The sequence below is a fragment of the Fundulus heteroclitus genome, chromosome 3 (assembly GCF_011125445.2).
Source record: "Fundulus heteroclitus isolate FHET01 chromosome 3, MU-UCD_Fhet_4.1, whole genome shotgun sequence".
NCBI classification, from domain to species: Eukaryota; Metazoa; Chordata; class Actinopteri; order Cyprinodontiformes; family Fundulidae; genus Fundulus; species Fundulus heteroclitus.
In genome coordinates, this window is record NC_046363.1 from 26,062,663 (window position 1) to 26,089,638 (window position 26,976).

General features: G+C 46.3%; 1 protein-coding gene across 6 annotated transcripts; it reads right to left on the minus strand.

Annotated features, from left to right (window-relative positions):
* LOC105928487 (histone-lysine N-methyltransferase ASH1L) lies at positions 1-26,350 on the minus strand. 6 transcript variants are annotated; one of them, XM_036134350.1, is made up of 14 exons: positions 25,920-26,350; positions 16,710-17,576; positions 9,842-13,853; positions 6,087-6,417; positions 5,745-5,918; positions 5,198-5,292; positions 5,041-5,114; positions 4,903-4,948; positions 2,920-2,960; positions 2,766-2,836; positions 2,515-2,648; positions 1,958-2,052; positions 1,669-1,846; positions 1-606 (listed from the first exon to the last, which is right to left on the minus strand). In XM_036134350.1, the coding sequence occupies exons 2-13, from the start codon at positions 17,364-17,366 to the stop codon at positions 1,691-1,693; spliced, it is 5,886 nt and encodes a 1,961-aa protein (XP_035990243.1). In that variant the 5' UTR covers positions 17,367-17,576; positions 25,920-26,350; the 3' UTR covers positions 1-606; positions 1,669-1,690. The 6 variants fall into 6 exon arrangements, 5 of the variants coding, with proteins under 5 accessions (XP_035990243.1, XP_012721217.2, XP_035990253.1 ...); XM_012865763.3 differs by having other exon boundaries at positions 2,515-2,684; positions 25,920-26,349; XR_002428331.2 differs by lacking the exon at positions 1-606 and having other exon boundaries at positions 1,825-1,846; positions 2,502-2,684.
* Positions 26,351-26,976: the final 626 nt, after the last annotated feature.

Here is a 26,976-nt window from a genome sequence, read left to right on the forward strand (position 1 = left end):
GCTTATGAGCTCCTCGTCTCTTGGAAACTAGAGAGCCGAAAATGTAGAGTATCGCGCTGTACGTGTCCCCGCTTTCAACCTCCCGTGCAACGCTCGTCCTTTTAGGTTTTTTTTTTTTTTTTTTGCTTAAGGTGCCAAAGTGAGAGCATTCAAATTGTATATGTGTTTGATTTTGTTTTTGTTTTTTTTGTTTTAAAGTGTGTCCACTCAGCATACATACAGTCTTTAGTGTGCTTGTTCATCCAGCACTAGTGCAAATTCATTTCAGCTGGTCTTTTCTCTCTGTTTTATTTATTTTTTTTTTTTTCTCCTTCCTTCCTTCATCCATGTCAGTGTGTCTCTTGTCTCTTTCATCTCGCGCTGCTCAGACAATAGTTGCCATAGTTTCATCCTTGGTGGGATGCCCTTCGGAGCGCAAAGTTCGGCACGCTCGTGTATCGCCGTTGTTCTTGAATTTTCAGCCACGGATACCTTTATTTATTTATTTTATTTTTTTTATAACCCTCCCGGTCGTCTTCTTTCTCTCTTTTTAGTCGGCGCAGTGACATCAGTTTTAGTCCATCTGTTCGCTGCAGGGGCTGGTCCCTTTTTTGGAGTAGCTCCTCCCTAAATGAAGATAAAAGAAAGTCAGCAAGACGCGGCACAGGCTCCTGGATCGGGTTTCCCTACTTAGTTGAGCGTTCCCAGATTTCTTCAGTTGCATCCACGAACGTCAATATTTTAGATGGATTTAACAGGTTTTTTTTTTTTTTTGAGAAATTGTTTCAAATAAAAATTCAAAGGTGTGGCATCCCGAGCCTTTCTGAGTCGATGATTTGCAGAACCCCGTTTCCCTGCAAACACAGCTGTAGAGGTCTAGAGATGACCATTTCTGTCTGTTTGTCTCTAAGGTGGAGTCACAGTGGATGGAGAATAATCTGAGAGCGTCGATTTTCTCCCATTCTGCCACAGATTAAGTTAAAGTCTGGACTTTGAGTCACGCATTTTAACTCTCCACAGCATGATGCCGCCACCACAGGGACTTACGGCAGGAATCATATGTTCAGGGAGACACATTTATGCAAAAATGTGCTTTGATCACATGAAATTTCTCTTTTGTGTGTTGAACTGTTGTCCTGCTAGAAGGTAAACCTCCGCCCCCAAGTCTTACATTTTGGTTATATTTTATCCTAAGATTTCCCTGTTTTAAGCTCCGTCCATTTTACCATCAACCCTGACAGAGTTCCTTGTCTCTGCTAAAGAAAAGCGTTCCCACATCGTCACGCTGCCACCGCTGTGTCTCACCTCCGGTAAACGTTACATCTCTGACCTGTCCTTTATGTTGCTTGTTCCTCATCATGCGGGTTACCCACTGATGTTCTCTAGCACGGCTAGAGAACATCAGCCGACTCACACACGGATGTACTCTGCTAAATATGCAGGCCATATTGCTTGAACTTGATTTTATTTAGGGTTGCCAGACTAAAAGGGGGGCTGAACGCCAATGCACGCCACAAACTTCACATTTTTATTTTGTCAAATCATTTTCCTTCCACTATAAAGTTATGCGCTACACTTTGCGTGGCTCAATCTCATTAAACCCCTCCCCACCAAAAGAAATACATAGCAGTTTGGGGTTGTTAAAAGTAAGATGGGTGTGAATACTTTTGCATGCCCTGCTCCACTTACCTCTCTCTCTCTTTTTGTTCGTTTATGAATGCTGCAGGGTCAAAAGTAAATCATTCAGCCGTTTCCTCCTCTGTTCTCTGCTGCAGACCTCTCTTTCCCCTCGTTTTGTTTCTTCCTCCTCCTCCTCCTCTTCCTCCTCCTCCTCCTCCTCCTCTTGTCCGCTCCGTCTGTTGGTGGGCTGGAGTGAACAAGTACATACAACTAACTGCAAAAGCAGATTTATAAAAAAAAAATAATAAAAAAAAGAAAGAAATCTATTAAAAGACCGGAGTGCGGTCCGTTAACTCACGCTGGGGCTGGCAGTGAGCGAGCTGGAGGTGTCCTGACTTTGGTGGTGGGGGTCACTGCTGCTGATAACCGTCACCTCCACCCCCACTGAGTGATCTGCGGGTCAGACAGCATTGTGCACGTTAGCGGAGGCAGCAGCGTCGCCTCTCGCCGTCCCGCTTTAATGATACGTGTTCTTAGTTTTCTCCCTGGGTTCTGTCTGCTCGGATGAAAGTGTGTGGTTTCGCTGCTAATGGAGAGAGTCGATGCCTGCTGAGTTCTTGGACACCAGCATTGGATGACAGAAATAGGGAAACATTTCTGCAGGCTGCATTCTGTGGTTGGAAAACCACTTAGTGTGGGGCTGCTGAGTATGATACAGAAAGACAAGCCAGAAACATGAAGTCTCGATGGAGCGCACACATACATGCACACATACATGACAGTCCACACAGATGTACGGCAAAACAAAACCAAAAAAAAAAAAAAGGAATAAAAAAAAAAAAAAAGAAAGTGCGCAAGGTTCAACCACAAACACCTACTGAAACAAAAACTAACACACACACTTGCTTCATGGACCTGACTTGATGTGGCTGTCGTCCCCACTGGCGCCGTCGCAGGACATGACCTGCGAGTCCTCTCCCTCCTCGCCCCCGTCTCTCCCCCTCTCTATCCTCATCCGGATCTGTCGGTCTCTCACCAGCTCCCAGTTCCTGACGAGGAACACGTTGTGTTTCACCACAAAGCTCCTGGACCCCGGCAGGAGAGACCGTTAGCCCGCTGACGCTGGAATGGGTTCAACAGCCGCCGTTCATTTTGGAAATCCATACCTCTCACTGCGGGTCAGAGGCTCCATGTCGAGGTGAGGGAACAGGCTGGTGATGTCTCTGGAGCTCTCCTCCTGGTCGGCGGAGATGAACCGATGAGCGGAGGTGAACGCAAGCAAAGTATTTATTTATTTTTTTTTTTAGCCACAAAACTCACCGCTAGTTGCTGGGAAGATGGAGTCCTCTGCTTCAGACGACCTGCGTGGATCAGATGCACAGTGAGATCCCAGTCTGACACACCACACTTAACTGCATCTTTGGTAAAGACGTGTGAAAAAGCCGTGATATAATTTCACTCTTGTTGGAGCAATATAAAAAAAATGTTCAAAGCAATTTCATTTGTGTACACTTGTTTTTAGGGGGAAAATACCCTAAATAAATCATCAGTAGTTTCCGCTTATCCTGGGGTGTAAATATATAAAACAGCCCAGCGGGTCTAGAGTAAAAGTATAGAGGATTATGTTGTAAAAGCGCTTCATCCCTACTGTTGGTGTGGGGGAGGAACTGTGTTGCTGTGGGCCTGTTTCTCCTCCAAAGGCGTTACGGACCGAGTTTATGTTCCCACTCTGCACAGGGAGGATGACGGGGTATAAATACGATGCGACACAGGGGCCCAGTTTGATTTGCCTGCCATCAAAATGGGAAAGACGATAGAACATGCCTTTTTAACCAAGAGAGATCTGTGAGGTTTTTCAGAGGTCACGATATTGCCTTTAATTTAAAAAGCAGCTTTTCTGAAGTTTCTGCAGGCGGAGCAAAAATTAAAAGCTGGAACGGGCGACAAACGAAGCTGAGAGAGGGACGCCAGTTTATCTCTCCACCAGATACAGAGAGGAAGAATGTAAGATTCTTAAAATAATAAATCTACAAAACCCACTTTTAGTGAACTGTGGAAAACGGCGTCATCTTGAGGCTCCAAGTCTCCTTAAGGATTATTAGATCACATGCGGTGGCCTGGGAGCCTGTTCTGTCCCAACCATCACTAACACAAACACAGATGTGGCTTTTGGAAGCGCGCGTTTTGGTCAGATGAGACTAAGACTGAGGTTTTTGGCAAAAGACATCCCAGGTGGGTGTGGCGTTGAAAAGCACCACTTGTCCGCCGTTCTGTACGATGGAGGATCCGTGATGCTGTGGGCCTGTTTCACTCCCAAAGACCCAGGGAACCAAATTTATCTTGGCTCCAAACACAGAGGGGGGAGGGTGGGGGTATGAATTTGACACGACACAGAGTCCCTACAACTGAAAATAACTAAAATTTTCTTGAAATCAGTGTATTTATCCTTGATTTGAGCAGGTAAATAAGATGATTTGCCAATGGAATAAGATTTTTGCAAATAAAATAGGAACAATTCATCTCCATCATCTTATTTCAAGTGCAGGATGTCTAATTATCTTATTTTAGGGGTAAAGATACTCGTTCCATTGGCAGATCATCTTATATACCTGCTCGAATAAAGGATAAATACACTAACTTTAAGATCATTTTACCTATTTTTAGATCCGTTTTTGCAGTGTATGCTTCAGCCACTTCTCAAAAAAGGGAGCGAAAAATAGAACACGCCGTTCAAGTAAGCCAGATGTGTGATTCTGATTTTCAGAAGCATGTAAACGGCAAAACATAACGGCTACTGGCCTTAACGTGCCCACATATACAGCTAAAGCGGTACGTTTAGCCATCAGGAGCGATGACAAGGCCGGACGAACTCACTGTTAGAAAATTACGGAGAAGGAGTGTTGTCTTGCAGGCCACTAGGTCTCCGTAACTATCGTTTATTTGTTTGGGCTTTTGCACACATCCTAGTCTGAGGTCACACACTACAAAAACGGAACTAGAAATAAGTAAAATGTTCTTAAAATGAGTGTATTTGTCCTTGATTTGAGCAGGTAAATAAGATGATTTGCCAATGGAATAAGATTTCTGCACCTAAAATAGGAACAACTCATCTCCATCATCTTATTTCAAGTGCAGGATGTCTAATTATCTTATTTTAGGGGTCAAAACACTCACTCCACTGGCAGATGATATTATTTACCTGCCCAAATCAAGGATAAATACACTAACTTTAAGAACATTTTACTTATTTTGAGATCCGTTTTTGCAGTGCAATAGAAGAGGAAGGGGTCGTGTCAAACTCACAGTAACGCCGCTTCCTTTTCAGGGGGACAGCAGGCTGACGCTGAAGCTGTAGGCAAATCAGATGAGAATCACATATTTAGAAGAATATATATAGATTTATATATATATTTGCCTCGATTTTTCTTCCTGCCTGCATACCTGGTTGTGTTGCCACTGCCACATCACATCATACGGCAGCTGGAAGTGAATTCTCTTCAGCCTCAAGTACTTTCCTAAGAAGGATTAGGATAGTTATGGTGAGCGGCGGCCAGACGGAGCCCGAGGAGGGAGAAGGTATTCACTAATCTGCGCTCACCAACGTGTATGGGAGCAGGTAAAAGGCTGTACTCGTGCTCCCCCGGTGTGTACTCCAAACTCTCACTGCAGTTCTTCTGGGCTTGGAAGGGAGGACTGAGACAAACAGGAAAAATAACTTTCATTTTTCTCTAATGTCATAACATGTCTAATCTATATATATATATATATCTACACTGCAAAAACGGAACTAGAAATAAGTAAAATGTTCTTAAAATCTGTGTATTTGTCCTTGATTTGAGCAGGTAAATAAGATGATTTGCCAATGGAATAAGAATTTTGCACTTAAAATAGGAACAATTCATCTCAATCATCTTATTTCAAGTGCAGTATATCTAATTATCTTATTGTAGGGGTCAAAAGACTCATTCCATTGGCAGATAATCTTATTTACCTGCTCAAATCAAGGATAAATACACTAATTTTAAGAAGATTTTACTCATTTTTAGATCCATTTTTGCAGTGTATATATATATATATATATATATATATATATATATATATATATATGATATATATGAGTGTGTTTACGGGTTCGGTCAGCTCACTCTGTGGTTTTATAGTCATCAGAGTAGAGGCCCGCGCTCAGGTAACTCTTCGCGGGAGAACCGTCGCGGCGCTCCTCCCTGTGAGGGGCGACTGGCACGGGCGGCGCCTCGTCGACGTCCGACTGGCAGAGGAACTCGGAGTGCGTGTCACATTCAGGGACGTCCTTGGCAAAACTAAAAGGAAAGTGCAAACAGAGAGGTAGAGTGATAGGGAGGGTAAAGGAGTAAGAAAGAGAGAGATAGAGGGCACTGGTTTAGCACACAGTGCTGAAAGCGGTGGGTTAATACAGCGGCAGCGAGTGGTTGTATTGAACAGTCAAGTCAACCAGCTCCGGTGATCACCTCGGGTGGCGCGGAGAGTCGCCGTGCTTTCTCTTCCGCCCCCTCTTCCTCGAGGCCTGCGAGTCCAGATCCATGACATGCAGCCCCGTGTTGCCTCCTCCTCCTCCTCTTTTCTCGGGCACCGCTCCATCCGCCTCCCCTCCCGCTTCTGGCACCAGGTCACCGGGCGACATGGACGGCGTGGCATGCGACGAGCGCGTGGGGGAGGACGCCGCGGACGGCAGCGGGTGCTTCCTGGGACGTCCCGGCCCTCTTTTGTTTTTCACCGCAGCGCAGTCGGGAGCCGGCGCGCTCCTCCGCTGGCCCCAGTTCCGCGAGTCACCTTGCAAACCTGAAGGAGGAGGGGGGAAGGAGGAGGGGAGGGGAGGCTGCATGAGTGGCGGAGAGGAAATACGGCAGATGTGGAGGAGAGATTGAGCCAGCAGAAGGTGTGAGGTGAGGCCAGTCTGGGCTGAGTCATGCGGACGGGCCGCAGATTAGGTGAGTCACAACGTTTCCTCTGACCAGATCGCTTCTGGGAAATGCATTAAAGTGATTTATGAGCCGCGCACACGCAGAAAAAAAAAAGAAGAAGAAGAAGAGACGCACGCAAACACAGCGAGGCGTGCATACCTTTTATGCACACCACCTAACCTTCTTCTTCTGCTTTGTTTTGTTACACCGGGAACAAAATCAGCCTTTTTATCCTCACACACACACACACACACACACACACACACACACACACACACACACACACACACACACACTCAGTGCCCTCTTCCTGACCTCCCTCTGATCCCTTCATCAATCTCGCCTTAGGTCATCCATCTTTTTGTTCCATTTTCCTCAGCCCCTGACAAAGACTGACCACTCATTCCTTATTGGATTTTTCCAAGTCAGAAAAGAACCTGGCCGGCCCGGCGGAGAGGCATAGCGCGAGCCTTAAATAGCCCATCTGGTGGTTAACTAATGGGCAGCCCTGAGCTGACACAGCGTGCGGTTCGGCAAGATTTTTAAAGACGTTCTTGCAGATTCCCCTCAAGATATAGAAGTTTAGAAGCTCCTCGTGGCCACGCACGTCGTCTTTGTTTCAGGGTTTCAACAATGTGAACTGTTTTGTTTTCAGGGTGGAAGGAATAGAAAATAAACATCTGTAATAGATCTGAAAATTAAGATCCTGGAGGCACACAGTTTTGACGTCAGATTCAAACGATAATGTAAATACTCGATAGAACTGAATCTGCAAAGTGCCTTGAGACGACGTGCTGTAAATCAACAAGCTTCTGGCTTAATGCTGGCTGAACATTTGACAAAAAAAAAAAGTCTTGGCAGGATTGGTACTTCACTTCAGTTGGTCGATTTCTTGGCACTGAGCTGGCTTTTAAGCATAATCCATCTGTTTTCAATATATCTAAACTATAGGTTGAGGTCGGGTCCATTACAGAAGCTTAATGTCAGCCAACTTTAACCAGTTTTCGTGTTTGCTTTGGGGGTGACTGTCCTGCTGAAGCTCAGAGTTGCATCCAAACTGTGTCACCATCAGACTGAAAAAAAACCAATTAGTTAGTAGCTTAGTGGGGCTAAATAGGCCTATGGGATATTATGAAAACATGACATCGCAATGTAGACGATGCTGATTCTGATTAACCCACATTTTTCCTCACTATTCCTTTCCCTTTTCCACCAAAGACTAGGTCTGTACCACTCTCTTTGAGATGTCTGATCTTCCTTAAAACTAAACTCTATATCAGTCGTGGACATAATGGACCAGAAAACACCTTCCAGCTGGCCGCATGTATTATTGGAAAGTAGTTTCATTGCACAGGCCTTGAAATATTGTTTTCAAGCCGCCCCTTGATGAGGACATCAACCCAGGCATCACCAAGGCTCAAAGGAGGTTTGGCAGAAAAACAAAAAGTGAGGCTTTCAAAACCTAAAAGCACTGTGCCAGCTGTCAGGCATGGTGGTGGCGGTAGCACCATGCTCTGTAGTGTTTGCGCATTTTTGAGTGTCTTCTCTACGAATGCTCATTCTTCGTTTTTCCATAGAGGTCTTTGACTTATGTCTGTGTGTTATATGTGAATTATGACTCAGTGTGTCCTCAAAATGTCATTATTGTTGCGTAATGACAATGAACTCTTGGTTCGTGATGCTGTGAGGCTGTTTCTCTGCCCGTGGCACTGCTGCAGTGGACAAAGTGGACGGAATAGTAAAGAAGGAAAACCACCTCAAAAGTCTTCAACATACCTTCTCCAGTGCACCGACACCACTAGCCATGTTTCCATCCACTGCTTATGCACGTTTTGAGCGAGCTTTTGCAATGAAAATTCAAATCAGACGTGTTTCCGTTTACTGGTTTGTAGCAAATTAACCAGGCGACGCAAAGCGTAACGTCATACGTTGACATTATGCATGGCTGTAATGAACAGGAACTAGAGGTTGCTAACTAGCACGGACCACAGATCAGTAATGGAGCTGCGTTTTCATCAATTTGTTGAATTATTTGTGGTTGTTTTTTATGGATGAGACTAAGAAATGCTCGAGTGTCTTTGTTGGTCCAACTCGTACCTGTTGTTGCTTCCAGCCCTGTTTTCTAGTGTTATGGGAACTTCCAGGAAGACGCAGAAACATCTGATCAGTCATGTGAGGTAAATGTTTGCTACGTCAGAACGAATGTGTCTCCTCTTTAGCGCATTTATTGTTTTCGAAAAGGTCAAAAACCTTTTTGCCAAATTTTGTGAGTTAATTCAAAATTTTCTGCTTCCATCAACCTTTTCTCATGCGATACTTCAAAATGCACATAAACAATGTTGATGGAAACAGGACTACTGACTGCTTAACAGCCCCACAGTATGATGTGACCACTACCGTGCTCTGCAATTATTAAAGGGCTCTTAGGTTTATCAGTGTCATTGGGATAAAACAAGCCAATACTAAGGTTCTGGATTGGCCTTAAAAGTTGTGGACACTGGTTTAAAGTCTTATCCAGGAGTGAAAAAAAGGAATAAAACTATTTGTAAGACGTGAGCTTGAATTTCCTGCCAGAAGCTTGTTGGTGCACACAAGTACATTTAGTTGGGCTGAATGTATATATTTGAGGCTCTGCATATCATTTTCAACCTGTGTGGATTGGAGAAAATCCTTTACAAATTTAAACTTGTCCATCCAATTCATGTTTGGAAAACAATTTTTTTTCCTGAGTTGTATGTTCTAGAATGATCTCACCCCGGAAAATGATGCGATTAAATAAACCGTGAAGAGCTCCGAGTTAATATGAGATTTATGCCCCTGGTCAGTGTATGTAAACCTCTGGTCATCACTGTAATTTCTAAACAAATTCTCACAGGAGTGGCTGCAGAGCGGCTGCGTCGGTGCCCTAGCACAGAAAAAGCACTGCGAGGCCGGCTATAAAAAGAATGGAGTCTGATTTCTCCTCATGCACCCTCCGGGCTTTGATGTGTGGCTCAACAACACCTGAGAAAAAGCAGGGCTGCCACTATATTGGGCGCACGGCTGCTGGTCGGCATAGTTACATCTCCACACTGTGCAAATAACAAAATCTGTCACACTTGGCGAGTGAAAAGAGGCTCTCTGCGTAAAAACCATTTTCTCGGCTTGCTGTCATTATTCGGCTGCTATTGTTACATTTCAATGGCGCCGCAGTCTCTGTTTTATCTGGATTGCTGTCAGCATTCAAAATAGATTCACATTTACTGCCAGCGAAGCAGCAACACAAGACAGTTCAATTCAACAGTTCATTCAAGCATCCTCACCTGCTTCCCTCCACGCTGGCTCCTCCCTCCTCCACGACTTTTCTCCCCTTCCAGGGTTCCTGCTGGCCAGTCCGCTCCTCAGGCCCCTCCCCGCCGCCGACATGGCGGCAGAAGCGAACAGGTTGGTGTGTTTCGGAGAATAAAGGCGCGACTCGTCCACGTTGTCTTCGCCGTCCTCGTCCTCTCCTTCTGAGGCCTCCAGTCTGCCCGCGCGCTTCTCCCCGGAGAAGCCTCTCCAGCCGGAGTTTAGGGTCCCAAACCCCGGGCTGGCGAGACTCCCGAAGGTTGCCCAGCTCTGGCCCAAGCCCCCCCAGCCTCCTCCGAAGGAAGACAGGTGAGTGGAGCCAAGCCCCGAAGAGGTGAGGGATGTGTTTTTGTACCTCTCTGCTGACGACGACGAAGACGAGGAGGCGGCGGAGAAGGGAATGCTTCCATTTTGACGTAACCAGGGTGAGTCTTTAGACAGAACGCTTCCCAGTCCCTTTACACCTTTCCCCCTCCCCTCTACCTGCCCGAAGATGAACCCCGACTGCGTCTTCGATCTGCCCAACAGCTCCCTATGCATTCCCTCTTCCTCCTCCTCGTCCTGTAACTCCTCTTCGGTGTCCATGTTTCGCTCACAGTGCCGGTGCCGGTGCTTGTGTTTCTGTTCACTCCTCCCCCAGCCACAGGAGAGGCCGGACACAAACCCGGAGCCCGCTCCTCTGCTGCTAGCCCCTAAATCTCCCTCCACCTCTCCTCCTAAAGCTCCCTCTCTGAGCAACCTGCTCCTGCGCCTGTGGAATCTGGCCGGGTTGAGGAGGAAGTGAGCGTGGTGGGGCTGGTGGGGGGCGTACTGGTGAGGGGGTGGAAGCGGGAAGGAGCTGGGGAGGTGGTGGTAGAGCGACGGCGGCGCCGGTGGGTAGCTGCCGTAAAAGCCCACGTTTTCCATCGTTTCCTGGAACTTTGAGGGGCAGCCGCACTGCCGGCGGTCCAGCTTCCTGTTGCAGTGGCAGGGGTAAAAGGGCTGAGGGGTGAAGGACGGAGCCGCCGGGAAGGACGAAGGGTGTGGCGAGTAGAAGCCGTTCAGATTGATCCGGAAGATGTTGGAGCGGTGGGAGTGAGAGGAGGAGTGGTGCTGCCTCCCGCCGTCAAAGCCCTGCCGGAGCCCCGCCCTCGCCCAGCTCCGTCGTCCGATGTGGACCTCGTTGAACTGACTGATCAGGTCGTCCAGTTCAGCTAGGAACTCCGGGTCCTGCATGTGCATCTGCTGGTGCTTCTTCTTATGCTTGTTCTTCTGCCTCTTCAGCGCGCCGTGTCCCAGGCAGGAGTAATAGTCTGAGTGAGTGCACTTGTTGTGTCCGGGGCAGGTGCAGGGGCAGGCGCAGGAAGAGGGGCAGTCGTAGTCCCTGCGCCTGTGTCGGTGCCGGTCTCTGTGCCGCTCGGCTGCGTTTGAGCTGCCCGTGGTGTTTGAGTGTCTGGGCGCATGAGAGAGGGGCGACGAGACCGGAGAGGGGCAGTCCACAAGAGATGGAGGGAGCCTTTGGCCCCCTAGAATCACCCCCGAGCCCTGACCCAGCCTCAGTATTCCCCGGGCTCCCCTCATCTCCCCTCGCTCGGAGACGCTGTTGTTATCCGTCCCGATCCCGCTGTCGCTGGGCAGCGTCTCTTCGCTGTGTGACTCGCTCCTCGGGGAGGGGGTGGCCTCCTTGTGGTGGCTCGGAGAGCCCGGTATGTGATGCATCGCAGGGGTGGCACCCGAGAGCTTACATGAAGACTGGTGGAAGGGGAACTGATGTCTCCCCTGACAGGGACAGCTCTTCTTCACAAAGGGAGAGAGGGACAAGGAGGAAGGAGGACGCGGGGAGGTACAGGAGGAGGACGGGGACGGGAGGGAGAAATGGTGGGAAAATAGGAGGGAGGATGTGGGTTCTGTGAGGCTGCCTTCGCTGTAAGGACTCTGGGCTCCACTAGAGTGGGTAAGAGACGGGGAAGGAAACGGGTGCGATGGAGGAGGCTGTGGCTGGTTAGACAAGAAAAGAGATGCTTCAGGGGGACTGGTAAACAAAGAGGACTTATTGGCGCCCTGGGAGCTGGAGTTTAGGTTCACTGACTGGGCCTTAGGCTTGCGTCCTCGCCTCTTGCCCATGTAAATGGTCCCCCTTTTGCTCACATTGATCTGAGGGCCCAGCTTGCTCCCAAATGAGGAGGACAGGGCCGAAAGCGTGTGAACTGTTGTAGCCTCGATCGATTTGCACATTCTCAGCGAGGTTTTACCATTTGCTGCCTCGCCTCCTCGTCCCTCCTTCCCCACATAGCCGGACATTATTACTTTGTGAAGTCTCCTCTTCTTCCTTCTCTTCATCTCGTTAATCAGTCTCCGGATCTTTAGCTGCCGGTTCCCCCGTTCAGGAGGAGGAAAGTCTTCGCTCCTTTCCTCGCGGTATGGAGGGTCGAGCGCATCTTCGCCCTGGTCCTCTGGGAGTGGTCGTTTGGGCGGGCGTCCTCGCTTCTTGGGGCTGGAGTTGGGCTGCAGTATCGGCACCAGCACCGGGGCTTTCTTAGCTCTGTCACACCCTAAAGAGGGTTCCTCCGTGGAAATATCGTTTGGTGAGAGTCGAGGAGGAGGCTCGTCCAAGCTGGAGCTGTGGCTTTTGGGCCGGCCCCTCTTTCGAACTGAATCGGACATGGGGTGAGTTTGTTTCGGGGCTGCTGAAGACATTAGGGAGGAGCAGCTGGATAAGGAGCTCGAGGGCGCCGACGGTGACTCATCGCTCTGCTGAACAACGGTTTTGGCAGGGAACGACGTCTTGGTGATCTGGAGGAAACTCAGCGATGGATTATGCAGGGAATCCAAGGAGGCGTCCGGATTTTCTGCTCTGTGTGCGCGGTGTACCAGCCTGGTCCAGCTGGGCCTCCTGGCTTTGCGTTTCTTGAGCGGTCGGCTGTCTTGCTCGCGGGGCGAAGAGGGGGGGGAAACGGGAATGTGGCAGGAAGATGGGGGCAGTGGGGGAGGAGCAGAGGACACGGAGAGGGGCGGAGGTACTGCTGGATGTCTGGAGACGTCTTGTTCTTTTGATTTACAGGGATCACCTGTTGTTGCAGGCTCGCACTGCTTGGCAAGCCTACAACTGTCAACTGTCTTTTCTTTCTCCTCTTGTCTGACCGGAGGCACTTTTTTGCAGCTTTTATCTAATTTAGAAGTCCCAACTGCATCGCCACATTTTGTATTATTATCTTCTGTCGTCAGCCTATCGGGGCTTAGCTTATCTCCCTTTCCTGTCTCATTCCTTAGGTTATCTCTCCGTAACTCATCGGTTCTGTGTTTATGATCCTTTTCTTTGTCATGTCTTAATTTCCCATCCTTTTCCTTCCTCTTTTTCTTATCCTCATTCTTTCTTTTCTCGCTTTTTTCTCTCTCTGCCTCTGATCTATCTCTCTTTGATTTTTTATCTCTCCGTTTCTCCTTCTTGGCCTTCTTCTCTTTCTCTCTCTTGCTCTCTATCAGGGGCTGTGGAGAGGGATTGCAACCCTCTGACTGGGCAGAGGAAGTCTCCACAGAGGGGGAAGACTGTGATTTGGGGGTGGCCTGGTGACAGGAAGGAGAGTCCGGCTTAGTCTTACTGGAAAGCTCTTTATGGGAGCCAGAAGACACCAGCGGCCTCGCTGTGGAGTCTGTGGAAGAAGCAGAAGAGGAACCACTGTGTTTTCCAGCTTTGTGTTTTGATGAGGATGAAGTGCCAAGGATATTTGCAGAGCTCCTCCCATTCGATAGTTCCTTCGGTTTTGCTGTCTGAACCGAATCATTGTGTTTCTTGGAGCTGCTCCCTTCATTCCTGGTTTCTGAAGTGGAGACTGTCTGCTTGCTCGGTGCGGACGGAGCACTCGAAGCTGTCTGGTCTGTTGCGGGAGAGCAGGGTTTATGTCCTGCAGGGACGGACTGTCCGTTGACACTTGGAAGCTTGTCTTTCTTCACTCTCTCTAACGAGCCATTTGAATTCTCGTCTGCCTTATCGGCCAGCTTGATGGGAACCTGGGGAGTGCAAAAGTACAGTTTCTGTCACAGACAGGAATAACGTAGAGATTTATCAGTTAAAGTTTGAAAATGTTCTTGTGTTATAAAAAAAAGAGACCATTAAAAATCATTCTGAAGCTTTGTCCATCCCTAATGTGGGATGTATTCTGTACAATTCGCCTGAATAGTGTATACAAACTAAAGTGTAAGGAAGGAAAATATGAAGAACAGAGAAGATGTATCCACCCAGTTGCACATCCCTAAACCTGCACTTTGTTGAAACTCCTTTTGTTTCAACATTAGCATTCAGTTCTCTTTAGTTCGCTCTTGCTATCAATTAAGGATAATTTGGTTAAGCTTATACAAAGTTTGGATGTCCTAGTAGGGTTTTCCTGACATTTGCAACCTTCAGCCGTAGTTCGCAGAGAGGTTACCAAAGGTCACAACAATCTCATCGTTTAGTTGTTTCAACCAGGAGATGCAAAACATTTCCTCTACCTTAGATCAATGCTTATACAACTATACGCCATGGAGCAATGAAGACAGTTATTGGACAATAATTGGAAAAAATAAGAGACTGTGAGAGAAATGTGACAATTCATCACAACTGATGAAAATACCAGATGGAAACTGATAAGGGAGTTAGCCAGCAGACTGACAGCAACACTTAGGGAACTGCAGGCAAGTACTTGCTATTACCCTCATCAGCCATTTCATTAGACACTTTAATAAAATGGCTTCAGAACCGCCTTAATTCTTCTTGAGACATCTTCAACAAGATGTCAGAAACATTTCCTAGAGGTCCTGAAGTCCTACTGCCATTGTAGCGTCACACTTTTTGAATTGAGAAAGCTTCCGGGAGAGGAAGCAAAACGTCTTCAACTACGGAAAACAAGTCCAGTCGCTTTGTTTTTCACTTTTTTTTGGAATGACCATGACCTGGATGACTGAGAATCTTCACCAGCACATCCATGATCTCCTGCTCCAGGTGCTCCACTAGAATAAAATCTGCTGATTGTGAGGGCCACCGAGGCAACAGTTTTCCCATCTGTGATTGTCCAATTTTGGTGAGGCTGTGTAATTTTAACCTCCACTTTCTCAGTTTCCTTTAGCTGACAGAAGTGGCACATGCTTGGGTGTTCTGCTGCTGTAGCCCATCTGCTTCAAGGCTCAATCTGCTGCGCCTTCAGAGGCGGTTTTCTGCTCACTGGACAGTTTCTCTGTACGCCTAATAAAGTGTCCAGTGAGCCGGTCGTCAGAAACGGGTAAGGTTGCAAGACAGAAGAAAACATCGAGGCTAAAATGTCCTAAATCCTTTGGAAAAAGTGTGTTATGGTCTGATGACACTAACATTTATTATCTCTCCAAACTATAAGATATGTTTGGTCAAACATATCTTATAGCGTATCATGCTCACTGATTTGGACAATTTCTTTCTATGGTCAATGAGTGAAATTATGAGCAGCTCCAGTTCTAGAAACATTCAGGTGTTCACAAGAAAATCAAACAATGGAAACAGAAAGTCTAATGAGTGACTCCAAGAGAAGAAGACATGAACTCATCATGTGAGAGATTTAGTCAGTATTAATATGTAGAGGTTCATCTTAGTTTATGTATATGTATTGGGTTTATGTATGTATGTATGTATGTATGTATGTATGTATGTATGTATGTATGTATGCATTATAATATATAGATTTGCCTTATGCATTGTGTATTTATTATTTATTATTATACATGAATGTTGATATTTTCCTTCAAAATGGTTGTTGGTTAATTTGAACATAAACGTTTGTTGTGGTATTGCTTTATTTTGGCTATAGCCCCCTAGCAAAGTTATTTTGTTTTATGACTAGGGGCGGATAAAATAAGATTTTATCTTCTTTCTGTTCCCGTTTGCTCATGGCAATGTATGACAGAAAGTGACTGTTTTTGTATTTTTTTTTCCCATGGAGCAATAAATAATCTGAAAAATCTGATTTTGGGGACCTTTTGGTAGGTAGAGCTGGAAAACATTGCAAATTAAAGATCTTGAAAAGCAGATCTGGCAAGATTGTGCACTTAAACAACCAGGTTGCTACCTCCGGGGGGAAGCTGGTTGCACTAACAGATTGTTCTATTCTAACGATGACCTGTACAGGATATAAATTTAGATTAAAGTTAGAAAATGCTTTGAAATCAATGATTTGTCAAGGTGTAATTTTTTTTAATGCACAATAAACCTGCTGTTGAAACAGGGTGCGTAACTGCATCCGAACTGCATCCAAAGGGAGTATAGGAATAAAATAGGTCAAACAGGTAGAGAAAATGAGGGCATGTCGAGGAAAAGGAGAGAGCAAGGTGACGGAAACAGGAATGGGGACAGAGAGAGGAGAAATGCAAAGGTGGAGAAACGGAGAGGAACGGAATGGGACAGGGACAGAGGGGGGAGTAAAAGATAAATGAGAGCGCGTAGAGAAACGAGGGGATGTAAAAATAGAACAGGGCCACAGATATAGAGGACCAGGCAGAGACTGAAAGAGAGAGAGAAAACATTGCTATTGGCAGCTATAAATTGCCACTAATGCAGATGAGAAGGCTTGACATTTTATACTCGTTCTGTAATTTTGGCATGCTGCTGCTCGAGTGGCGTTTGAGCAGCTAAAGCTGTAAGCTTCCCCTCGGGTGATCATCACAAGGACTGATGGACCGATGTCTGTAATAACTCCAACTGGCTGCCGGCCTGTCAGCCTATTTTTAGGTCTGTTAATTGTAATCGGCTCCTTGGGTTTCAGTTCTGAGACAATAGCTTATTTCACACCTGAGCTGAAATCTGTGTAACTTTTCGCCACTTTTTTTTTTTTACCCAGCTGCGTGGCTGCATGGGTGTCCTACCTGTTTGCCAGTCTTGGCCCCTTGGCTGGATATGCTGGGGGCTGAAGCAGGGGTAGACCCTGAAGACGACGTCGAGGATAACGACAGGGGCTCTGATGACGACGACGACTTTGCAAGCGGCAGCGAAGCAGCAGATGCAGCTTTTTTGGATGTGGCCTGGATGGCGTCCAAGTCTGAGCGCTGGTCTCTGTTTGGCCCGTCTGTGGCCGGTACGCCTTTGTTCTCCTGGACCGCTCTTCCCTCTCCGTCCACCCTCAGCGGAGCCCCCCTGCCTTGTCTCTGATACGTCCTGATGGTGGGCTTGCACACGTAGCTCTCCAAAATCTTGGGCGGCTTTTTGGTGCGCTTGGCCTGCAGTCCGATCCGGACCCGAACGTTCCCCTCGGGGCAGTTCGACTCCCTGCCAGAGAGCTGGAGCTCCTGCTGCCCTCCACAGCGCCCCTCGATGAGCAGCTCCAGCACTGCTCCCTTGTCTCCTTCCCTTTTTCCTCCTGCTCCTCTTTTCTCCTCCTCTTTTTTTCCCACATTGCCACTCTCCCCCTCACCTCTCCTCTTTTTCTCCGCCTCTTGGTCCTGCTTAGAGTCTTCAGGCGCGGAGGTGGAGTCCAAAGCGGAGGCGGCGGTTGGAGGGGTCCCCCCTTTCACTCTCTGGTCCATCAGAGAAGTCAGGGGGAGAGGCAGTGTGCTCCGAAGTTCCCAGTATAACACCTCCAAATGAGTCCGGGGGGACTGTCGGGGTCAAAGGTTACGAGCAGAGTGCAGGTGTAGAGCAGAAAGGTTAGCCAAACAGATCCGGTAACTGTCCGAGTGCAGTTTAGTGCCGTCATCCAGCGAAGGAAGGTCTCTCCCTTGTCCTGCAGACTTGAGCTGAGTAAATATGAATCCAAAAGAAAGAGTAGGAGACAGAAACAGAGAGAGAGAGAGAGAGAGAGAGAGAGAGGGAGGGAGAGAGAGATGCCAGAGATTAGTCATCTTAGTGAGCTCAGATGCTGAATTGCAGCAGCACAGGAATTGAGGGGGAAAGTCCCCTTCCTTCAGGCAGCTGCAGCGAGGTGCTAAAGTCTGTGTCCACAGAGATGATCTCATCACACAGAAAGCCCAGGAGGCCAATCAGATTCTCAGAATGTCAGCTCTAACTGGAAGACTTACTCACAATCCCACCAAAACAGCTTCACCGAGGTCTCTATCGACAGACATTCTCTTACATCTGCTATCCTGTTGATCTGATGCCAAATACTTTTAGAGAGGGGGGATTCGTGTGACAGACCAACATAAGGAAGTGTATAACTTTGAACCGGAGGAAAGTGAATCAAGGGTTTAGAAATTAAAAATTTAAAATTAGGGGGCGGATTTGTATAATTTACTCTAATACCCAAAAAAATAAATGAAATCCAGAGCAACTAAGTCTGTCTCTACCAACTTTGGACCTCTAGAGACCAAAAGTTTCACCAAACAGCAACACAATAACTCAAGTTCAGTCGGTTTGGGTCTGTGAACATTACTTTTCAAGTCTTGCCATTTAGATTTAGATCTGGACTTTGACTAGACCATCTGAATATGCGTTTATCTGAACTATTCCATCGTAGCTGTGGTTTGAGTCCTTGTCCTACAGCAGGGGTGTCAAACTCATTTCTATATGGGGCCACTTTGGCGTCATGAAGTCATTAAAAGGGTCGGTAGCACGTGTATAGACGATACTTTTCAATTTCTAATTTCATTCCAGTTCACATAGAAGTATAAAAAATGCACAGTAACATAAAAGTAGCAATCTTAGGCCCAGTTTATACAGTTTATATGCAACAAAAGTTGATATTGGTGTGAGTTAAATTTACAGGAGGCACAGATTTAGCCAATTTATACACTTTAAAAGGATATATGCCTCTACTTTATGACACGATGTGCCTTTTTTTTTTTGGCTCTTGAGGGCCGGATTATTTACCTTGACGGGCCAGATTCAGCCCGCGGGCCTTGAGTTTGACACATGTGTCCTACAGGAAAGGGAAGCTCCAGTCCAGTCTCAATCCTTTCTTAGCATCTAACAGGTTTTCTTCCAGCATTCCCCTGATTTTAGCTCCATCAACATTCCCATCGGGTTAGCTCAACTGTGTCCCTGCCAAAGAAACAGCAGGATGCTGCCACCACCACATTTCACTGTGTCAATGCTGTTTTCCTGTGATGAAAAGTGTTAGCTACCGGGCACGTGCGGGATATTCGGACCAAGCATGGCGGTGCGATGCTAATTTGGTTCTGCAGAAGCAGCGATCGAGTCCAGAGGGGTTCCTAAGAACGTAACAAAGCAGTTGTAGTCATACTGAGACTAAACTACGCACAGGTGGTACCGTATCAACGAATTAGGTGACCTCTGGAGGAAGCTGGTTGCACTAGCTTTTATTTAGTAGAACGAAAGTTAAGTTAACTTTTCAGACTTTCTTTACTTGTACACACACGTTTATAATTTTCCCCGTAATTCACAACTGTGCACTACCCGGTGTTGATCTACTGCATAAACTCAAATGAGATCCACAGACGTCTGTGGCTGTAATGTGACAAAATGTGGAGAAGCTTAATTGGTGTGGGCTACACACACACCGCTGCAAAACTCTGTAGCAGCAGATCTGAAGGGCCGCCAACATCCCCTAAACCTGCACACTTCAGCTCTGTTATAATCCTCACTGTTCCTCTCTCTAAATCAGCAAATCAGTCAGTCAACTCCTGATTTATTCGAACACTTGATCCACCTCCCCTCTTCTCCCCTCTGTCTCTGCCTTCTGTTCTCAGCTACTCCCACAGCCACCTCTCCACCCACCCGTCCCTTCACTGTAGTCTCTTTTCTTTCTAACCCCCCCCCCCCCCCCCCCCGAAACCCTCTCCTTTTCATGTTAAGCTGTAAGCCTTTTTTTCATCCATTTTCGATTACTCCTATCCACTTTCGTTCCCTCTCTGCAGACCACACAGTGAAACAGTCAGCCCAAAAACTGTATCGTTGTTAATCAGAACCATATTTCCTCCCCCGGAGCTGTTCTTTCTGTTTTTTCCCCTCCTCTCCAGCCTAAATCCTTCCATTCACAGCGCAAACCATTTCCCTCCCCTCCTTTCAGTAGTGGTAACACAAATCCGTAGGAAAGGGTAAAACTTATTTTTGGAAAGGATTGCAAATTCCTCCTCCTCCCATTGCTTCCTCTAAGTCAAGTAAAGCGTTTTCATTGACCCCATTGTAAATGGACTTTTAATGTGACATTACACCAGAGAAACACGCCCTAAAAATAACAATCCGCTCACCAAAAAAAATAAAAAACTTTCGCTCTCATTCGCTCTGTGTCCAGGACTGCTTTTTTTTTTTTTTTTTTTACAACTGAAAAGCTTTGAAAAGGAAAGCGACATCCTTCGTCGAGCTCCCTTCATTAGTCTCCATCTCTCATCAAGGAACACGCTCATCCATTTTCTAATAAAACACACCCCGCCAAGCATTCTTGCGGCTATCTCTCCTACTCTCTCATGAGGGCCACTTATGAAATAGCTCGTCCGTCTCTCAACAGCGAGTACGATTGCTCCCTTAAACCTATGAGAGCATCTCGGTTTAATGTTTTCATTTAGGAGCTCAGTGGACCATCTTTCCTGCCTCTGGGTCCAGAGTCCAAACACACAGAAACTCTTTCCTTGAATCACACGAATCGGCATCTGTTCCAGTAACTGCTCTTATGTAACAGCGTCGGAAAGCGTGTTCAAGGCCAGTAATACTTACAATAAAATCAAATGAGTACGGACGTTGACGGTAGCTTTCTTAAAGATGCCAAGGTTGCCGTTTGTTTTTTCCCCCAGGTAACAAATGTATACTGATATTAAAATGTGGCTCAGTGATAACGCGTGGATTTCCACCCAAAGATTTCACAAAATACAAACTTTAAACAATGGGTTGAAGAGACATAAATATTACCCATTCTGCTTTGTGCTTCTTGTGATGACATCACAAGAAGCACCAGAATCTATTTGATCAGCCAGCCTTCGTAAAAATAATGGCTAACGACGTCTTTAGCTGGTACATAACTATTTATATTTCAGCTTTGATTTTTTCCCCCCCCATCTATTTGGTTTTCAGGCACATTTCCCAGAGCCGGATTAGAGCCATTTTTGAGGGCCTTACCCCAACTGGGGCTTTTTATTGCTAACGGAAGGAAATAGATTGATAATTTTATATACATAAACTAATTTAGGGTTTCTCTTGATGAAAAAAAATGGTTTGTCCTTACTAAAAACTTACTGAAAACTAAACATTTTCTCACAAAACGACAAACATCTTCATCAATACAAAAAAGTGAACATTGTAGTAACTGTGCTGTTCTGTCCATATAATACTGCAATGATAAGGAAGAAGTAAGGGAGAAGGCAAATAATGCTTGCTGTTGTTTGAGGGTCATAGCTTAGGGTTGAAGTAAGGGCATGTTTTTAAAGTTTTGCATATTGGTTATGTACATGAAAATCCAAACAAATTAAAGCACCTCACAGATTGCTTGAACTAATTTAAAAAACAAAACATGCTGCCTCAAAAACCTCGATTTGTTAACAATAATTACTTTCAGGGGCGCAGTGTTGGCGCAAAGATAGTGCATGGGACCCGTGTACGAAGGCCCAGGTTTGAATCCTGGTCTGTGGACCTTTGCCACAAGTCTTCCAACCCCTGTCAGCCTACTTTCAAATAAAGGCCACTAGTGCCACAAAGATACAATAAATTGACGTTTGTCTGGGCCTCAGAAACTTTGGAGCCCTGGCCTACGACCCCTTTCTAAAGTCTGACCTAAAACGCCCCTTTCTTGTATCACCTTCAACGGTTGCTTTCTTTGCCAGACTAGAGGCACTGCATGCAGTCTGAGCTCACAGCTTTCTGTCTACTGAACAATGGGAGTTTTTTTCTTACTTCCTCTGTCTGGAGTTGACTGGGTTGATGGGGATAGTCCCGGCCAAACCGCAGGTCCACGCATGGTGGGGCTAACAGATGCACCGGGGTTTACTAAAAGTCAGAAGTAGCAAGGGATAATGCAGCAGCTCTGCAGGAAGCATCGTTGGTACTTCAACTTCATTGTTACCAAATTTCCCTGAAATCTGAAGTTTTCTCACATATGCCTCAGAATCTTTGCTGGAACCATTCTGACTGAAGCTGAACACCTTTGAAGGAAGGTACTGCTGGACACTAGCATCAGGGTGTACCGCGGTGTTTAGACTTTGTAAATAGACGCTACATAAAGGGCCAGACTGGCAAGAGATTTCTGTGACTACAGCGCACAGAATAATCGTCCCTTCCCTCGCCTGTTGCTGTGCACTGCCTGTCCGCTGGCTGCTAGAAGGCCTATACACTTTTCACTTGGTTACAAGCTGGACAAGTTCGTCCGTTTGACAAAACGTTAATGGAATGGGCGATACTTTGTGGCATTGATTAAAGAGACAATAAGTGACAATAAATTGTCTCATCGAACTCTTTGTTGTTGTTGTTGTTACTATAAATCTATCAGTCCATAAGGTGTGAGTCCCTCTAAATACTGCTCTAAAAACAAGGCCTATTTACTTTTCAAATACACTGCTTCAGTGCAAAACACACATTAAGTAGTGCTACTGTACCTTGAAACAGGTCAGAATAGCTCCATTTAGTCATATTGTTAAAAGTATTTCTAATTACTGACCCTCTCATGCATCCAACGTTGGGAAAACTTTTTCAACTATGAAAACTATTTCAGACGGCAAAAAATTACAAACCTGTTTTGTCAGTTTTGAGATTGCAAACATCGTTAATTAAGAGTTTGTTAGGGTTAGGGTTCTCTTGTCATATATATATGGTTTCCCTGATAATATCATGTAATACAATAATTGCCCATCCCTTGCTGGAGCACAAACATTTCCCACCACCAATCTTAATAACTTACTGACATTTTAAAAGTAAATTTGGTGGCGGCGTACGCGCAATCCATCTATGGAGCCCTCAGTCCTCGATGCGGCCGTCCTGGGTTTGACTCCTAGCCCACTGACCTTTGCCGCATGTCTTTCATCTCTCTTTCAACCATATCTCCTGTCTTATTTGAAAGCTCACACGTGCAAGACAAAATTATTTAAAGATAAAAAGTAAATTTGGGGAGCTGCAAGCAGCATGACTGCCAAGTAGCCAATTAATACCAGCCATTTATATTGCTTAAAGGTTAAATATGATCTGCTTTAACCACTTGAAAACTGTTACTGTTGTCATATAAAAGGAATATCCAATCTATTTGAAGGAGAAGCTACAATTAAAACTATAGAATTGCAAATACATGCCCTTCAGTTCTGATCAGATGCCTTCTGTGACGTCATAAGAGGATGTTGCTTACAGGAGGGTGGATTTTATCTTGAGAAGATGACGATTCATAACAAAATGGCAAAACAAACTGTATCTGACCATTAAATGCTATTCTACGGTTGACAAAGGAGATCGAGTCAGTCTAACTGGCTTTACCAAAAGGTCTGGGTAGTCGCTTTAAATAGCTGCACAAATGTGACGAAGGACAGGTAATAAGAGCGGCAGCTTCTCAAACCTAAAAGGGTAAGCCCATTCAAGATCAGTCAAACAGCATACTAATAGCTCCTTATGCTCTCCAGAGAACATAACTCTCATACATAACTCAAAATTATTCTAAGATTAGAGCAGAAGCTATTCCCAGTGACAGGATGATGGGTGGACTTGACACTGTAAGTCAGTGTGGTTCCTCTGGAGAGGGACGATTAAATCATGATAATGGCCCTCCATCTTTCCAGCAGAATCATGATCACCATCCTGTGACGGCGTTATCATCGAGGACCCAACAACAGCTGCTGGGATCTGCTAGACAACAGCGGCAGCACAGCTGGAAACCGGGCTCCAGTGTTGGCATCTCAGGTTATTGAACCGTGAAGCCTAGCAGTCAGTCAGTCAGTCAGTCAGTCAGCACCTCCTCGCACTCCACCTTTAGGAGAAGCAGTGGTGCCCATAAGGAGGGCTCGCCACCCCTATAAATATGCTGCACCCCCTTCCCAAAACCCCCGCCCACTCTCACCTGCCAGGCAGTTTTTTTTTTTTTTTATAAATAGGAAGTGAAAATAGGACAGTAGGCGGTTTATTTATTCATTTATAGACATGCCAGGTGTTTATGTCATTGCATGCTGCTCATTCCTTGTCCTTGCTTCCCCTTATATAAACGACAGCATTATAAAGCTCCTGAAATTATGTTATGGCTCTATGGCTTGTAACGGTGCCAGCAAAAGGTTATCAGGCCACCCCCCTTTTCAAAACTGTTTGGAGGAGCCCCCCCGTGGGGAGGTACGGTGCCTCGCAAATGTATTCGCACATTTAGTCGCTGTAAAACCACACACTTAAATGTATTTTATTGGGATTTTATGTGACGGGCCAGCATAAAGCAGTGGTTAACTATGAAGCAGAAGAAAAATGATGTGCAGGTTTCTTTTTCTTTCTTTTTTTTTTTTTTTTTTACAAATACAAATCTCTAAGGTGTTGTGTGCATATGCTGCAGCCCTCCTGAGTGCAAATCTTTTGGGGCACGTCTCTGCCAGCTCTTTCAGGTTGACGGAGACCATCTGTGAACAGCAGTTTTCAAATCTTGGGGCAGATTCTTAATTGGATTTAGGTCTGAAAATTGACTGGGGGCTCGTTCTAATATAGGGAAATACTTTGATCTAAAGTGTCTCATTGTAGCTCTGGTTGTATGTTTATTGGTTCCTCCATAGTTTTAAGTCTTTCTAAGCAGCTTATTTAGCTCCATCTATCTTTCCACCAGTTCTGACCAGCTTGCCTGTTGCTGCTGAAGAACAGCATCCCCACCACATGATACTGCCGCCACCATGCTTCACTGTAGGAACGGCTTGTTCAGTATGATGTGCCGTGTTACTAAGGCCTGCAAGACAAAAAGTGTTGTTGCATGCAGGCCAAAGCATAAAATGTTCATCTTATCAGAGCTCCTTCACTTCCATGTTTTCTTTGTCCCCTACGTGGCCTGCGGCAAACTGCACCTGGCTTTCTTTCAACAATCTGTGTGTGTGTGTGTGAGTAATTGAGGCTTTTTTCAGATAAGGGATGGAATATATATATATATATATATATATATATATATATATATATATATATAAAATACTATCTTTGCTGTAAACTTCTCCACAGCTTTCTCCCTGACCTGACCTGCTGTGTTCCTTAGCCTTCATTACGCCTTTTGTTCACTGATCATCTTTAACAAACCTTCTGATGCCTTCACAGACCAGCTGTACTTATACTGAGACTCTATTGCACACAGGTGGTTTGTTAACTATTTACTTATGAAGGCGATATGAGTAAAGGGGCCTGAACACATATGCACGCCACACTTTTCTCCTTTTCCCCCTTGACTGAAAACCATTCATACTTTCCTTCCACTTCACCCGACTCTCCTCCGCGTAAAACCCATTGAAGTTGGGGGGGGGGGGGGGGGGGGGGGGGGGGGGTTGTATCCTGACGTGAAAAACAGCTCAAGGGGTGCGAATACTTTTTCAATTCTCTGTATCTCACCTCCCCACAGACAAATACGCGCACACGCGCACTTCCCCCCCCCAGTCAGAGGTGTGTTGATTGAACATTGTGTACTCGGGTCGCAGTTGTGTCGGCTGACTGATGTTGCTACTGTAGGTACAGTGGAGCTCCCCCTCCTCTAAAATGACTTTGCGCACCATCCGCTTGATGCTGGCGCACTTGCAAATGAAACACACGTGTTGTTGTTGCTCCTCTCCGTCGTTATTACATATGACGCGTGTTCGAGCTTCCTAATAGAGAGGAGGAAAAACAAACCCTGAAAAACATGCCCCGAAAAAAAAAAAAAAGAAAACTCCACATGGAAGTAAAAGAGGGTGCATGGCACCAAAACGCGCCTGCTGATGTGGATCAGTCCCGAGAGACCTCCACCCCCCCACACACACACTCCCCCTGTCCTCTGCCAGTCCCCCTGCTGGTGTCAGCAACATTGAAATAAGAAGAGAAAAAAAAATATCACCGCGCAAGGAGAACAGAGGAAGGTGGGGGGGGGGGGGGGGGGAAACACGCTCAGCAACAAGGGATAAAATTAGCGCAAAGCGGATGCACCGAATTTGAGCTCGGTCATGGTGAAAAAAGGCCTGCGCACATTAATACGGACTGCCATGACAATCTGTAATAAGGCTACGTAGGCTACTCACCCAGAGAGCGCGTCCCAGCGCCAACTGCGTTCAAGGCGAAAAGGAGCAGAAGGTGTTGCTGTGTTGCTGTCCTGCTCTCCTCTCCTATCGGCTCCGACAGCGAGCGATCCGCCGCCTCTGGTGCATTAGATTGTGGCTCCGATTACATAACCAGGGCCGGCGGAGGTTAAAAACACCCCCCGAGAGGCGAGTTGGATTCCCAGCAGAGCGCGCAGCCCCTCCGTGCTACGGCGTCGGCGCGGGTTGTTTTTCATAATCGGTCCAGTCGACGGGGTTCTCCGCCGGAGCGTCTCCGCAGCTAGGTGGCGTACTGGTTACACCCACCGGATCTTATTTTGCCCACTTCTCTCTCGCAGGGAAAGTTGGATCGCTCCCGCCAGTTCTCATGGCTCGCGGTGCTCTGATGTACGTGTGTGCGCACACAAGCAGCCAGGCAATGAGGAGGAGGAGGAGGAGGGAGGAGGTGGAGGAAGAGGAGGAGGAGGGCTGAGGGCTGCAGCCCTCTTGTGCAAATGTGCGTGTGTGGCTGGATGTGCGGGAATGCAACTGCGTGGCCATTTTTCATGTGGCCAGAGGAGCGGATAAAACGGCGAGCTGAGCCCAGGCTATCGCTGCGGCTCACAACAGGCAACCAGGGGAGGGCTATTTAGTCTTTTAATAAAATGGCGACGACTTGGCTGAAGTGAGGTGTTTTCAGGGTTGCTGGGTTTTTTTTCTTTCTTTCTTTCTGTCTTCTTCTTCTTCTTTTTTTTTTTTTTTTTGGCGGTGAGCAGCTCAGAAGTTGCAGAGTGCGTCATGTCAGATTGGGGGTTCAGCTCACACGCTGCTAGGAGAGGCAAACACGATATTGTCGTTTATTTAAAAGTTTTAAGTGGGGATTGTTTATCATGCATCAGTTAAACAGAGAAACCAAAAGCAAAGTGTCCCTCTAAGCCTCATGGATAAGATGAAATCACATCTCACATTCTTTTATCTCCAACATCAAGCATTTGACAGCAATAGAAGTTATAATGCTCGTTATATTGTATCTTATGTCTGTTGTCTTTAATGGTGCAAA